At 33.4% G+C, this 15,063-nt stretch overlaps 1 protein-coding gene across 1 annotated transcript in view; it reads left to right on the top strand.

Annotated features, from left to right (window-relative positions):
- The window catches only part of NUP37 (nucleoporin 37), a 39,358-nt gene that overhangs the window by 8,925 nt on the left and 15,370 nt on the right, over window positions 1–15,063 (top strand). Inside the window, exons 3-5 of the mRNA XM_039877958.1 lie at window positions 1,099–1,223; window positions 5,060–5,132; window positions 7,730–7,824. Of these exons, the coding sequence (XP_039733892.1) occupies window positions 1,099–1,223; window positions 5,060–5,132; window positions 7,730–7,824 (293 nt within the window). The remainder of the gene's footprint in view (window positions 1–1,098; window positions 1,224–5,059; window positions 5,133–7,729; window positions 7,825–15,063) is intronic.

Genomic DNA, 15,063 nt, shown 5'->3' on the forward strand with positions numbered 1-15,063 from the left:
ACCAGGTTATTTGCATATTTACTGTTCATAGATTGCAATAGTATAGATGAATAATTCATAACATCTTACACGTGTATAGTGCCATATGTAATACTTTGTGAAAATCATTGATACTCATTATAATGACTTTGAGTCATAGGGTTTCAAAGTTATGCATATCAAAACTTTGGTGTGTATTTCTATATTGTCAGTCGATAATCCATGCATGGTAATTCATTTACCTAGAATATTCTGATTCTTAGAGCATTCCATTTTCATTGTGTTTGCTGTGAATTGTGTTTACTAGTAGGAATAAAATGTTTTCTGAGTAAGATAAAGCATAACATGTTTACTGTTTGTTTTGTGAGGCTTAGGTAGCTTTGGATATTTTTGTTGTTCAATAAACCAGTTAAATCTCAATGTTTAATCTGCTTTTGAACTTTTCAGAAGAATGTACAGCAGGTCCTCAAATAATGTCATTTAGTTCAACTTCATTTTATTTTAATGTTGATGAGAAAAAAATATTGATTCCCAGCCATGGCCACTGTCTCTGCAGTTTGCATGTTTTCCCCATGTCTGTGGATTTTCTCCAGGGACTCTCTTTCCTCCCATATGCCAGAGATGTGCATGTGAGGTGAATTGGCCTGGATAAGTTGTCCCAATCTGAGTGAGTGGTGTGTGATGGAAGGGTGTCCTGTCAAGGGTGGGTTCCCGCCTTACACTGTGAGCTGCTGAGAGAGGCTCTGGCCACCCAGGATCCTAACTGGAATAAGCAGGTTGGAAAATCACTTTCTTGTTGTTATTAATCTTTCTTATGTGTGCATAGCTCACATTTATTTCAGTGTTTAATATTAGAAGTGCTTTGAGTCTTTATTTAGAAGTTTGGTGATGTTTTTATGACCAGAAATATGCCATAGTAACTTAACTCTATTTTATATCAATTAGCCTCTGGTAAAATTGGTTTCGTTATACGTTGTTTTGCTTAAAGTTACAGTTTTCAAGAATCTATCATTGACATTAAGTGAGGACTTACTGTACATGGCCTCCTGATAAATTCTTCATCATAATCAAATACACAGTTTTGTTTGTTCTCCTAACTTATTTATTGTGTGTGCTTAGGAAGAAGAAGCAGACATTGAAGGAATTCAGTATAAAACATTACGAACATTTCACCACGGAGTCAGGGTCGATGGCATAGCTTGGAGCCCCGAGACTAGACTTGATTCATTGCCTCCAGTAATCAAGTAAGTTTAAAATTATTAAATGCAGTATTTATTTATGTCCTTTGTGTTAAATGATCTTCTGAAGCCTTTGATCATTAGGAACATTTTTCCTCTAGTTTTCCCCAATTCCAGATAGTAGATATTTTAATGTGTGCTGTTATTTCATAATTTAGGCTTATTGTCTGAATTTGTGATTTAAATATGTAGCCTTGACAGTGATGCCTTGAACACATGTTAAACAAAGCTCTTTACTTGAGATTCATCTGAATCATTTTAAGTCTTCACAGTTCTTCACTACATTTACCGCTTATTGAAAACATATCTCTGTTAAAATAACTAAATTTGGTTGAGTCATCAATCATTCATACTACCAAGGTCACGTTTTTATGTTTAGCAGTACATAAAACTATAGTTATAATCCTTGGGCTTCAGTTTTTGTGAAAGCATTTGAAAAGAACAGTTTTTTGAGAAAAACCTTAGCACTTACTGCTAAAACCTTCTTCACAGGGGAAATAATATGTCAGATCATTTAAGGTTTGTGACAGAACACTAACCTTTCTTCCACAAATATCATATCTAAAAGATAGATCTTCTTTTAGTAAACAGTATTTAGCTAACCATAAGTTAGCTCTTATAAGCTAACCTAATTTTTTAAAATAAGGGATAATTTACATACAGTGGAATTCTGAACTCTTAAGTAGAAGTTTGATCAGTGTTGACAAATACATACATTCATGTAACCCAGTCACTGGTAATACATAGCATTTCTGTCACCCTCAAAAGACTCTTTGTGCTCCTTCCCAGTCAGTCCCTATACCCCATCCCCTTCCAAAGGAACCATTGATCCAGTTTATATTAACACAGATTAGTGTTTCCTATTCTACAACTTCATGTAAATGGAATCATACAGAATATTTTTTGTATCTGGCTTAATGTTTTTGAGATTCATCCATGTCGTATATACCAACGGTTCATTTCTTTTTATTTTTGAGTATTCCATTACATTGTATAAATATACCACAATTTGTTTATCCGTTCTCTTATAAATGGACACCAAGTAGTTGGCAGTTTTTAACTGTTATGACTAAAGCTGCTATGTACAACAGAGCATCTCTGTACAACTTTCAGTGCATATATAGTTTCATTTTTCTTAGGAGTAGAATTACTGAATCAGAGAGTAGGTGTATGTTTACCATTTTAAGACAGTACCAGTTTCCATAGCGGTTCCATAATTTTATATCCCCACCAATAATATAAAGATATTCAACTTACTGTACCTGCTCTCTAACATTTATTATTGTCAGCCTTTAATTTTAGCCCTTCTGATTGGTACCACAGTGACATTTACCTGATGACCTATGATGCTGAGCACTTTTCCATGTGCATTCTATTTCATATCTAAGGAATTTTGCCTATAACAAGACTGAAGACGTTCTGTGTTTTGTTCTAGAAGCTTTCACAGGTTTTAGCTAACTGAATTTTGAATAATCTACACAACAGCTCTCGTCAACATACATATGTCATTGTTAATAGTATGCTGTTCATTTCCTTTTATAAAAAGGAAGTGTTCACAGACTCCGGAGCTAGAGTCAGTCAGCAGTCTCTTTGCATTCTCTATCAAACTGCAAAAGCCATAGAAACCATCTTCCTTCCATGGTTTTGTGTGGCGCCTGTTTTCCTGACTTCTTTTAATGGATTTGCTGTATTGTTTCATCTTTGTTGTTGCTTTTTGATAAGTTTCTTAAAGCCTTTTGGGGACTATACCAATATAAATAATTTAAAACATTAACCAGCCATTAATTTTAAAAACAATATTTTTAGAACAAACTGACATACCGTTTTATTTTCAAATTATATATTTTTTACTGTAAAAATATACGTTTGTTATATCAAATTTAGAAAATGCAGAAAATTTTTAATGTTCTCTATGTACCCAATCCTTTCCATTTTTCATAAATAACTTGATACAATTCTAGTTAAACTGTATATGTAAGTTTTTTACTTCCTATTTTACTTCTTTTTCCATAGAATTTCACAGCAAATAATATTTTTCATCACTGAATAATGGTCTATAGAAATGACCGAGGTATAAATTTGCATCTCTTACCTTTATTAACTTTTATCTTACAGTTAGAAAGAAACACTTTCTACTGTTTTATCTTTAGCATTTAGTTCCCTTCAATTCTGTCTTCTTTCTCTCTCTGTCTTCCCCCCTTCTCCCATCTCCCCGCTTCCTCCTCCCTTTCTCGCTCCTTTCCTCCCCCTCTCCCTTTCAACTCTTTTTCCATACCCACTTGATGGAGAATAAACTGTTCTCCTTACTGCAGTTCTCTCAGGTTTTCTGGTTTAATTAAAGGGCGACTTAAATGTCCTTAACATGTATAAACTAAAACAGCAAAGATTTGGAGAAGAGGGGAGCAACACCAGGTTAGCCATAAAGTTTTGTGGTTTGTGGTTTTTTTTTTTTTTAATCCTAATAAAATTCTTTCATTAATTTTCTTTTTAAGTAAAGATACTTTGACCCCTGTAACTCCTTTGTTCTCTGATGTTTTTACTGAAGTTGGCCTCATTTTCTAGTAATACTTTCTTTACAAACTCTTTTGCCTGAGATATTGCTTTTTAAATCTACTAAAATAGCCTTAATCTGTTTTAACGATGAGATTTTTTGAACAGAGATTTTTAAATGATTTCTTTAAACCATAACTATGAGAAAAGCTGCTTTCGGAGACCCTCACAATAGTAATGTAGCAGATTTGTTCTGGATTCTCCTGGGAGAAGGGAAGTAATGAATATCCAAAATGGTAACAGGACAGATTCAAAGGAAGGCAATTAGAATGAGTTTTGGTTTTTAGTTTTTCTTATCTTTTATTTGTATGTATGAAAGGCAGCATACATGTCAAAAAGAGATACGTATATCCCCGAAGTCCTCCATGGACCCCTCCCCAGCCACTGAAAAGAGTTGTGGTAGCAGAGATTTGCCCACACGTCTAGGTCTACAGAGTAGGAGCCTTGCTTTTATATAATTTAAATTTTATTAAATAATTGGTTGAGAAATAAATGGTTAACTTTCACATAGTCAAAACTAAAGAAATTTAGATTTGTATGATACTCATTTACCTAAAACAATTGGAAATAAAACTTTGTTTTTCAATATATAAATATAATTTTTTTCTTCTTCAGCCATAATCTAATATGCTGAGAATCTAAAAATTTTAGGACTAAAGGTTAACTTTAAAAGTTAAAAAAAAATAGTTGTTTATTGCTTAGGTTTTTTTTTTTAATATGCCGTAGATTGATAAACTACTAAAAAATATTTTAAAGTTTAAGGTCAGTACAAATGTTACTCCAGCTTTAGTAGATATAAATATACCAGCTTTTATAGGTTTAAAAATATTTTTTTTTCATCTAATTTAATTTATTTGGAAGAAAAAAAGTAAAAAGGCTTATGGATAACTGAAGAAGCCAAAGACAGGTAAATGTGTAACAGTATTTTTAATATCTAATATTGACTTAGCTAAAATGAAGATACTTCTATAATCCATCCTTTTATTCTTTTAAGAAGAAGTTAAAAATTAAATTCATGATTTATAATAAAATTGTACACTTTTGTCATTGACAAGGTACATCCAGAATATACTAATTTTTGTATGTTTTCAAAAAAAAAATGGAAGTACCTTCTATTTTCAGTAATGGCTATATAACATTTTTTACAACAGAGCCATAGCATACCCCTTCTGTCCAACGGAAAGCACAATTATAAGTTATGAAAATAGCTTTGGTGACTGGAGAAGGTAGAGGAGGTGGAGAATTTTTACTTACAGAGACTAAAAGTGGTTTCGTTTTTATTTTACTTCTAGATTTTGTACTTCAGCTGCTGATATGAAAATTAGATTGTTTACTTCCGATCTTCAAGATAAAAATGAATACAAGGTATGTTGACAAGTATAATTCGTAAATTTATAGTTTATCTTAAAACATACATTTATTTTTTTTTTTTGCTTTTTAAATTTGATTTATTCCAATTTAAAATGACTTTTTATGGTCATCTTTAAAGTATGAAATTTAGGGTCTCATTTACTGTATTTTAGGCCATAGTACCTAGGTTCTTAGAAAGGATTACAGAGTATAAATCTGATATCACTTATTGAATTAAAATATTGGATAGGCACAGCAGATGATGGAGAATTAGAAATTCACAGTTGGCATAGTAGGAATATAATAGACATGAACACACACTGAATATGAGTTGAACTTCAAAGAAACAAACGATCAGTACCTCGTTGTGCAGGGCAGGTTTACAGATTGCTTAGAGCACAGATACAGGGGCCAACCCATGTGGATTTGAAGCCCAACTCTACCACTTTAGTAACAGTGAGACTTTGGTCACATTTCCAGTCTCTGTGTGCTCATTTCTTTATCTGTGAAATGGGGATAATCATAGCAACTGCCTCATAGGGTTATGAGGATCGATTGAGCTAATTTATATGAAACACTTAGAACAATGCTTTTGTGCATAGTAAGCCCTATATATGTGTTTTCTGTTGGTATAAGAACTAGCCCTGTAAAATAAGTCAGGCAGAGAAAGACAAATACAGTTGACTTTTAAACAACACAGGTTTGAACTGCATGGGTCTACTTATACACAGATTTTTTTCAGTAAATACTTGTATTTTTTGATCCATGGTTGACAGTCCGCAGATGTGGAGGGCCATGGATTCATTGGTCTAAGACATTTCACATAGAAGACTTGAGCACCTGTGGATTTTGGAATCCACAAAGTTGGGGAGAGGGGCAACCAGGAATCAGTCTCCAGCAGATACTGAGGGTAATTAAGTATGAGGGGAGTCCAAAGTTATACGGAGATTTTTGACTGCAGGTTAGCACCCCTAACTTCTGTATTGTATAAGGGTCAACTATGCTGTATGATCTCACTTATATATGGAATTTTTAAAAGTTAAACTCATAGAAACAGAGTTGAATGGTGATTATCAAGGGCTAGGAGTGGGGGAAATGAGGAGATGTTGATCAAAGGGTATAAACTTCAAGTCATAAGTTGAATACATGCTGGGCATCTCATGTACAGCATGATGAATAGAGTTAACAATGCTGTATTCCATACTCGAAAGTTGTTAAGAGAATAGATCTTAAATGTTCTCAACACAAAACAAAATAGTAATTATGTGAGGTGATGGAGGTATTTACTAACCTTATGGTGGTAATCGTTTTGTAATATATATGTGTATCAAATCATCATGTTGTACACTTCAAACTTACACAGTGTTATCTGTCAATTATATCTCAGTAAAGTTAGGAAAAAAATTAAACAAATACCTCTTAGTTTGGATTGAAATTGCATCATATTTTTTGCGAGAACAGTATTGCCTTCATGACTTTCTAGTAAATCAAAAATATGAATAATGTTTTAAAACAAAGATAAACTGTAAACCTTCCCAACAATTTAGAAAAGAGTAAAAAATATGATCTGAGCTATATACAGTGGGCTATACACAATTATACAATAGTACAGTGTACTATGTATGTTAATTAAGGCTGTACCAGTGATAGCCAAGTGGCACATAATATTTTAACCCATCAAAAGTTAATGTGCTAGTTGTAATAGACATTAAATATTTAATGTTATTTTAGTTTGTCTATAGACTGTGACATACACTTTGGAGAATGATTTGGAGGATCTGAGTTAAAGTTACACAGGAATGTTTAAATCAAATCCTTTTTTTCCTCATGATATATTTCTAAATAGTAAACAGTTCCAAATAGAACTACTCAATTAATCTTAGAACTGAGATCAAATTCAAGTTTTTGGAAGGAATGGAGGAAGCAAGAACAATATCCATTAAAATATTTAAGTATCTGATATTTAACAGGTCTGTTTAAGGATTTCAGTTATAAAGATTTAAACTAATCGAACTTTGCCTGCTCACATAGCCCTCCATCTTGCACCTTCCACTTTTTCCCTTCTGTAGCCAGAAGAGGATTTCTGGGTGGTTTTCATTGTGTCCTTATTACACTATCTCCAGTGCTGGCAGTCACATTAAACAAGTGAATAAAGACCCTAGAAGGTGAAGTTCATACTGTGTGTTTATTAGGTAACAGTGAGTGTGCAGAGCAGCAGATATGAGGTAGGTAGTTGAAGGAGACTCTATCTCAGTGCCCCTAGAAAGTTCTCTTAGCTTTAATTTTTATTTAAGCTTTATGTAACAAGTAAGAAAGAAGGTAATATGAGGACAGGTACAGTAAAAAAGTGTGTGTTTTTGTAAGAAATGCATACTAGAAAAGAAAGATCAAGCTAATAGCAGTGTGTTGAATAATCAGCTTCTTTCCAAGATAAACCTTCCAGAAAAGTGGGTGTATAAATCATGCTTTAAAAATAGCAGATTGCTTAAGAAATATTTATGGAAAAGAGAAGCATGCAGTGAAAGCATTTAAGGCTGTGAAGTAAAAATATTAAGTAGGAATATTGTAGATTTTTTTCCCTATGTTCTTATTAACTTTTCCCTTTATGTCAGGTTTTAGAGGGCCACTCAGATTTCATTAATGATTTGGTGTTTGATCCCAAAGAAGGCCAAGAAATTGCAAGTGTGAGTGATGATCATACCTGCAGGTATGTTGCTTATGATATAAGCACATTTTTAAATTTTCACCTTATTTTAATAAGAATTACATTTTCAAAGTTAGGGAAAATGTAACTTCTATATATACCCCACAAGCTGTTGTAAAAGAAACATACTTCATTTAAATTGTAAGTATGACACAAACATGACTTTCAAAACATGGGATGAGTTAAGTTCTCATCCCATTTTGGAAGCTTCCCTTGCTGATTCATAGGTACGTATCTGCCTCTTATTTTAGATTTGCACATTTATGAAATCTAAATATATATTGGGTCAAATTCTCTAATATTGAGCAAAATCAGTAGGATAATAAAAGGCAGTTGCCGTATTGTGAAGTTATTTCACAGATCCTGTCTGATGAGTTAGTATTTAATAATGAATTGTGAATCTCTTTTGCAAAAGCAAGACTCATGGAAAACTTAGTGTTTTGACCAATTCAGAAGTCTCTATACAAGGTGTTCTTTGTATGTAATACATTTCAGTATCACATTCTTCCACCCCACCCCCAGTTTGGAACCGATGAGGTAGCTATAACATTTTAATAGCGCCTAAAGCTGGAGAATATCACAAGTAAGAAACAAGATGAAGAGCCAGAGTAGGAGGTGGGAATAAGCTGTGGAGTCAGGAGCGAAGTGAGTGAATCAGTCATCATAGGAGTGCCAATTGCTTCATTTGCTTTAATAGTACTGTGAGAGGGGACAAAACCAAACAAAACGCTGCTATTTTGCACAGTTTTAATGTTTGATAAGGCTATGACAAATCATTAGTATTTATAAATACCCATAAATGTATATAGATATTAAATGTGTCCTTTCACATTGGAAGTAAAACCACTAGCTAGTTTTTAAATTTTAATCTTCATAAGAGCTCATCTTTTTAAAGTTACAGAGTCATAGGCCATTATTCTTTATGTACGGCCTGTTAAAACTTTCATGTCAGGGACATGAAAGATTTATACGACATTAAGATTCTAGGGCCCCAAGTATTACAAAACCAAGTTTATATATAGACCTGAAGAGTAAAAGGGACCATTTTTAAGGTAAAAGTTAGATTAAATCACTAGAAATAAATAATGACATTTTAGTTCTCTCACACATGGACTTTCCTAATCACAAGCATTTGGAATAATGAAACCTGAGAAGGGAGAAAATGAATGTCTTTGCAAGCCAAGGAGTAGCCTCTGAATAGTCAACAAAAGCCAGAGAGTCCTGGGATTACATTCAGTGGTCTGTGATTATTTTTTTTCTTGTAGTAGACTTTGGGATTTTTGTAGACTGGTAAAATTGTCCTAAAATTTTGGCGACTGACAGAGGGTTGCCAACTTTTTATTTTGTTAAGTAATAAGAACTTTGAAAGTTCTACTGCCTTCTATTATTACTATAATTTTATAAAAGAAAGAACATTATTACTCTAAAAAGAACAAAGGGTTTAACTTCAAAGTAAGTCCTTTAATTTAAATAAATTTAACTTTTTGAAAAACTCACTACATTGCCCCTACTTGTCTTATTTTGCAAGGCTGTGGTCGATGGTGTTATTGTTCAGCAAATGCTTGCTCTCTCTTCCCCACTCCCATAGGAGGAGGTTTTCCCACTCTGTTGGGCTTACCCATGTGATTTGTTTTGGCCAATGTAATGTTAGTAGGTCTGACACAAGCAGACACTTTAAATGTCTTACTTGGTTTGTCTTGACCTACTCGCTTCTGTCTTTGCTTTAAAATGAGCATGTCCTAGATAGCTACTGGTCCCAAAATGAGAAACACATGGAGCACATACGGACCCATCTGGCATTATGAAATAGAGCTTCCTACACATCCATGAGCAAGAAATTTATGCTTATTTTTGTAAGCTAGTGAGATTTGGGGATTGATAACGTCATTGTAGCAATAGCTAGGGAGCTAAATTTAGAATTCATCAGCTTAGTTTGCCAACCAGAAGTAAAGGATGCTCTGATTGGCTATTAAAGTCAAACCTCTTGGGCCAAAAGTAAGCAATATAGACAAAATTTTTAAAAGAAACAAGATACAAGTAAATCAGAAAGTTTAAAGTAAGGAAGACTAGTGTCATACACTCTCAGAGTAACAAAGGAAAGAAGGAATTCTGAGGAGACCAACTACAATAGAAAAATGTTTCAATACAGCTCTCTTTATTAACTCACAGTATAGAATTGCCAATTTGCAGATAAAGACACCAGCAAAATGGCAGCTGTCAATTTGGGCCAAGGAAAAAACCATTTGTATCCCAGGAATCATTCCTATTACTATACCAAAATAATGCCTTCTATGGTCTTGGTCTGCATGTTGGTGGTAAAGGTATATCTTTGTCCAATCACAGTCAAAGCCTGTGTCACCTTGGGAGTAGTTTCATATGAAGGTGATACCATGTTTTAAAAAGATATGCTAAATAGAATAACTAGACTGAGGGTCAATAGGAAGTAGAGGATTTGAACATTATAAACCAAATACACCTAACAGACATTCCAGACTCCCAACATCAGCAGAAGACACATTTTTCTCAAGTGCACATGGGACAATCTCCAGAATAAACCATATGTTGGGCCTCAAAATAAATCTAAATAAAATTTAAAAGATTGAAATTACAGAAATCATCTTCTTGGGCCACAGTGGAACGAACTAGAAATCAGTAACTGAAGAAAAACTAGAAAATCTACAAATATGTGAAAATTAAACATCACACTCTTAAGTAGCCAGTGGGCCAAAGAAGAAATCACAAGAGAAATTAGAAAATACTTTGAGATGAGTGAAAATGAAAATGCAATATACAAAATATGGGATGCTGCAAAAGCAGTGCTCACAGGAAAAGTTATAGCTGGAAACACTACATTAAAAAAGAAAAGCTCAAATCAATAACCTGAGTTTACACCTTAAAGAGCTAGAAAAAGAACAAGGGAAACCCAAAGCTGGCAGAAGGAAGATAAAAATAAAGACTAAAACAGAAGCAGAAATAGAGAATGGGAAACAATGGAGAGAATCAGTGACTCCAAAAGTTGGTTCTTTGAAAAGCTATAACAAAATTGACAAACCTTTAGCTAGACAAAAAAAAAAAGAACACTCCAATTAGTAAAATCAGAAAAAGTGGGGACATTGCTACCAGTCTTACAGAAATAAAAAGGGTAATAAGAATACCGTAAACAGTTATATACTAACAAATTAGATAACCTAGATGAAATGGACAATTTCCACAAAACTGTCAAAACTCATGAAAAAAATAGAAAATGTGAATAGCGCTATAACAAATAACGAGATTGAATTAGTAATCAAAAACTTCCCAACAAAGAAAGCCCAGGACAAGATGTTTCACTGGTGAATTCTATCAAACATTTAAAGACGAATCAACACCATTCTCTCAAATGCTTCCAGAAAATAGAAGAAGAGGAAGCACTTTCTAACTAATCCTGTGAGGTCAACATTACCTTAATACCAAAGACAGACATGACAAGAAAAGAAAACTGCAGATTAATATCCCTTACAAACATAAGTGCAAAAATCTTCAGCTACAGCAAGCTAGAAAACTCTTAGAAAACCTAGGGGCAAATCTTCCTGACGTTGGGTTTGACAGTGGTTTCTTAGATATGACACCAAAAGTGCATATAACAACAGCAGCAATAAAGATAAATTGGACTTCATCAAAATTTAAACCTTTGGGCATATGTATCTGTTAAGGGCCTCATACCAAAATATAAAGAACTCTTATAATTCAACAATAAAAAAGACAACCCAATTAAAAAATGGGCAAGGAACTGGAATAGACAGTTCTCCAAGGAAGATATACAAATAGCCAATAAATACATGAAAAGATGCTGAATGTTATTAGTCATTAGGGAAATGCAAATCAAAAGCACAATGAAATAGCATTTTACACTCACTAGGATAGCCACATATATATAAAATTCTTTAAAAAAAAAAACAACAGAAAATAACAAGTGTTGGCAAGAACGTGAAGAAATTGGAACCCTTATACTTTGCTGGTGGAATGTAAAATGATGCAACCACCATGGAAAACAGTTTGGCAGTTCCTCCAAAAGTTAAATATGTGACCCACCAATTCCACTCCTAGGTACAGGTATATGCCCAAAAGAATTAAAAACAGGTGTTCAGACAAAACCTTGTAAAAGAATATTCCCAGCAGCACTAATCACAATAGCGAAAAGGTGGAAACAACACAAATGTCCATCAATAAATAAATGGATAAACAGAATGTGGTATGGCCATACATTGAAATATCATTCAGCTATAAAAAGGAGTGAAGTACAGATACCTGTTACAACATAGATCAAACTTACAAACATTATGTTAAGTGAAAGAAGCTAGACATAAAATATTCTATGATTCCATTTATATAAAATTTCCAGGATAAGCAAATCTATAGAAACAGCAGATAGTGGTGCTAGGACCAGTGAGAGAAGAGACTAGGAGTCACTGCCAGATGGGTACGATGTTTCCTTTTGGGATAATAAAATTGTTCTGGAACTAGATAGTGGAGGTAGTTGCACAGCACTGTGAATGTACTAAGTTGACTGCCCCTGAATTAAACACTTTAAAACAGTTTAAATGGTGGATAAGACAAATGAATAAGCAAATAAAATTTCTTAAATACTAAGACATATTATGTAAAATAGTATAACTTATGCAAAGGAATATTACATTATCACGTATATATAACAAAAGAGACTATGTCATAGGAGAAGTCCTACAGTGTGGATTCTCAACATTTTTTACTGTAAAGAGCTGAGGGATATTCCTCTCTGAATCAGTTCCAACTTAAAAATATAATTTTTAAAATAAATTCAGTATTTTGATCTATGCATATTTCTCTGATGTTTAACTTTGGCATCTCCAAGAGAAATACAATATTATAATCAGCTAGGAGATTTGTGGCCTTAAGGACACCATTTCAAAACTGTCTAACCCCTGAACAGGTTCATAAAGTTAATGTATTTTATTGAAAATTGCCAAATTCTGAATCAGACAAAATGAAGATAGTTCTCACTGCACTAGTATATCAGTCTATCCATTTAAAACTTGTCACTTATTATCTCTTGTTATAGAAAACAAGTACGTGCACTGAGAATAAATTATAGATTAGCTCATTCATTCAACAAATATCAAGTGTCTGTCATGTGCTGGTCATTGTGCTATGTACTCAGTAATTACTGATTTATTTTTAAACCTGTGAGTAATGGTTTCAGAACCATTTTAGGCTTTTCTAAGACTTACAGGGGTATATATTTCCTATATATGAATTGTAATATTAATAAGTGAATATTACTAAATATTGTATCGAGTGCTTTACTTTATGCTCACCACCACTCTAAGAGCCTTACCTATGTAAATTTGTTCAATTTTTACACTCTCAGATAGATCATTTTACAAGATGAGGATACAAGGTTTAGAGAGGCTATGGAACTTACAGAAAAGAACAAGCTGTTAAGTAGGGGAATAAGAGTATCAGGCAGTCTGCTTACCTGCATCTTAAATCACTCACTCGTACTCACTCTTCAGCCTGAGTGACAGTTTTCAACTTTGTCCTGAGATGGTATTTGTCTCTAAGAATATTTTAGATCTTTCTTCTCTACATTCTGTAATATAGCTATTCAAACTATGAACCAAGGTGCTACATGAAATGTGATTATAGAAGATGACAAATTAAATTTTATATAAGATTTCATCTAGTTTTAGCATTTTGTAAACTGTGTAAGTTCATAAGAAAATTGGGTTAAGTCTGTGGTTCTTTATCAATCCCAATACCATCTTTTTTAATACATATTTTTTAATGCCTACTATACAATCTTAAATGAAATTCAGGAAATATAACCTATCAAAATATATAATTATAAAAAATATTATTGTACCTTAATTATATTATACATTTCTATAAAAAAGAAAACAAAACAACACAATGTATATATACTCAGATACAACTACATAAGAAGACACAGTGAGGTAGTCTTTGTCCCATTTTACAATTAATAAATTTGACTGTCAGAAAAATAAGATAACAGGAAAGCACAGGGCAGAGGCAAGGCTGCCAAGTCGCACAGTTCCAGGGATATGGTTTGCATAGCGTACAATGTAAATAGTGCCATCTGGAGTTCTGCAGTGTCATAGCCCTGAGCAAAACTAGTTAAGGGGATAAAAACTCCTGTCCGGAGTAACAGAAAAAAAAACTAAATATGGTAAATAAAAGAGAGAAATAATGTTGATCAAAATAGAAATAACATGGCAAGACAAATTATAGGATGTCAAGTTGATAAAATAAGGAAAGATAATATTCTTGCAAATCAGCCAGTTTTTATATGGATGGTATCAAAATAATTCAGTTTTTGCCATGGTATGGAGTACTAACAAAGATCACAAAAAAACATATCTCCTGTCTTGAAATGTGCCCACCTTGTGAGGTCTTTCTAAATTTCACTCTGGCATTTGAAAGTCAATGTAGGATATCCAGCATCCCCTGTTTCTCATCCACCAAATGCCTGGAGCACCCCAATTATTAGAACAATCAAAAATGTCCCTGAGATGTTGGAACCACCACCTGTTGAGAATTATTGACTTAGATAATAATATGTGACCAGGCATTATTATAAGTATTTCATATGAATTAATCCTATGTGATGTGTTCTCTTACTATTCCCTTTTTGCAGATGAGGATCCCAGTCAGTCTGGCTCTGAAGCACTACACTATGCTATTTCTACTTTAAGGTTCTTTAAGAAGTTTAGGTCTTTTTATAATATTGAAAAAGCAGATGTTCGTGTTACCTGTATATTTTAATCAAAATTGGGCATAATGTAGCGTTTAATAAAATCAATAGGATTGTACTTCTGCTTGTGAAGAATTTAGATTTTTGAAAAATATCTTTGCTAAAATACTCAGTTCTTGAAATGAGGATGTCATGTCCTCTCTTCACACTTCATTGACTCAGTTTTCAGATGAGGAAGAAGAGTGAGGAGAAACAGACTTTTCTCAGATGAGGAAAATTATTCTAGTGTAGACTACTCTGGTTTTTTCACTAATGAGGTAGTTTGCGGAATCAGCCATGCTTTACCACTTCAGAGTTATCACAGCACCTGGAGGGATGCTCTTGGAGGTACTCAGTGAGTAAGTGGGTAAAGGAATGAATAAAATTGTCACCATGTCTTTAGAAAAAAGATGTCATTATCAGACAACGCATCTGACAGGAGATGTGTCAAAGAAGAAAATTCTCAAGTAAAT

Source organism: Pteropus medius, unplaced genomic scaffold, assembly GCF_902729225.1.
Source record: "Pteropus medius unplaced genomic scaffold, Ma_sr-lr_union100, whole genome shotgun sequence".
NCBI classification, from domain to species: Eukaryota; Metazoa; Chordata; class Mammalia; order Chiroptera; family Pteropodidae; genus Pteropus; species Pteropus medius.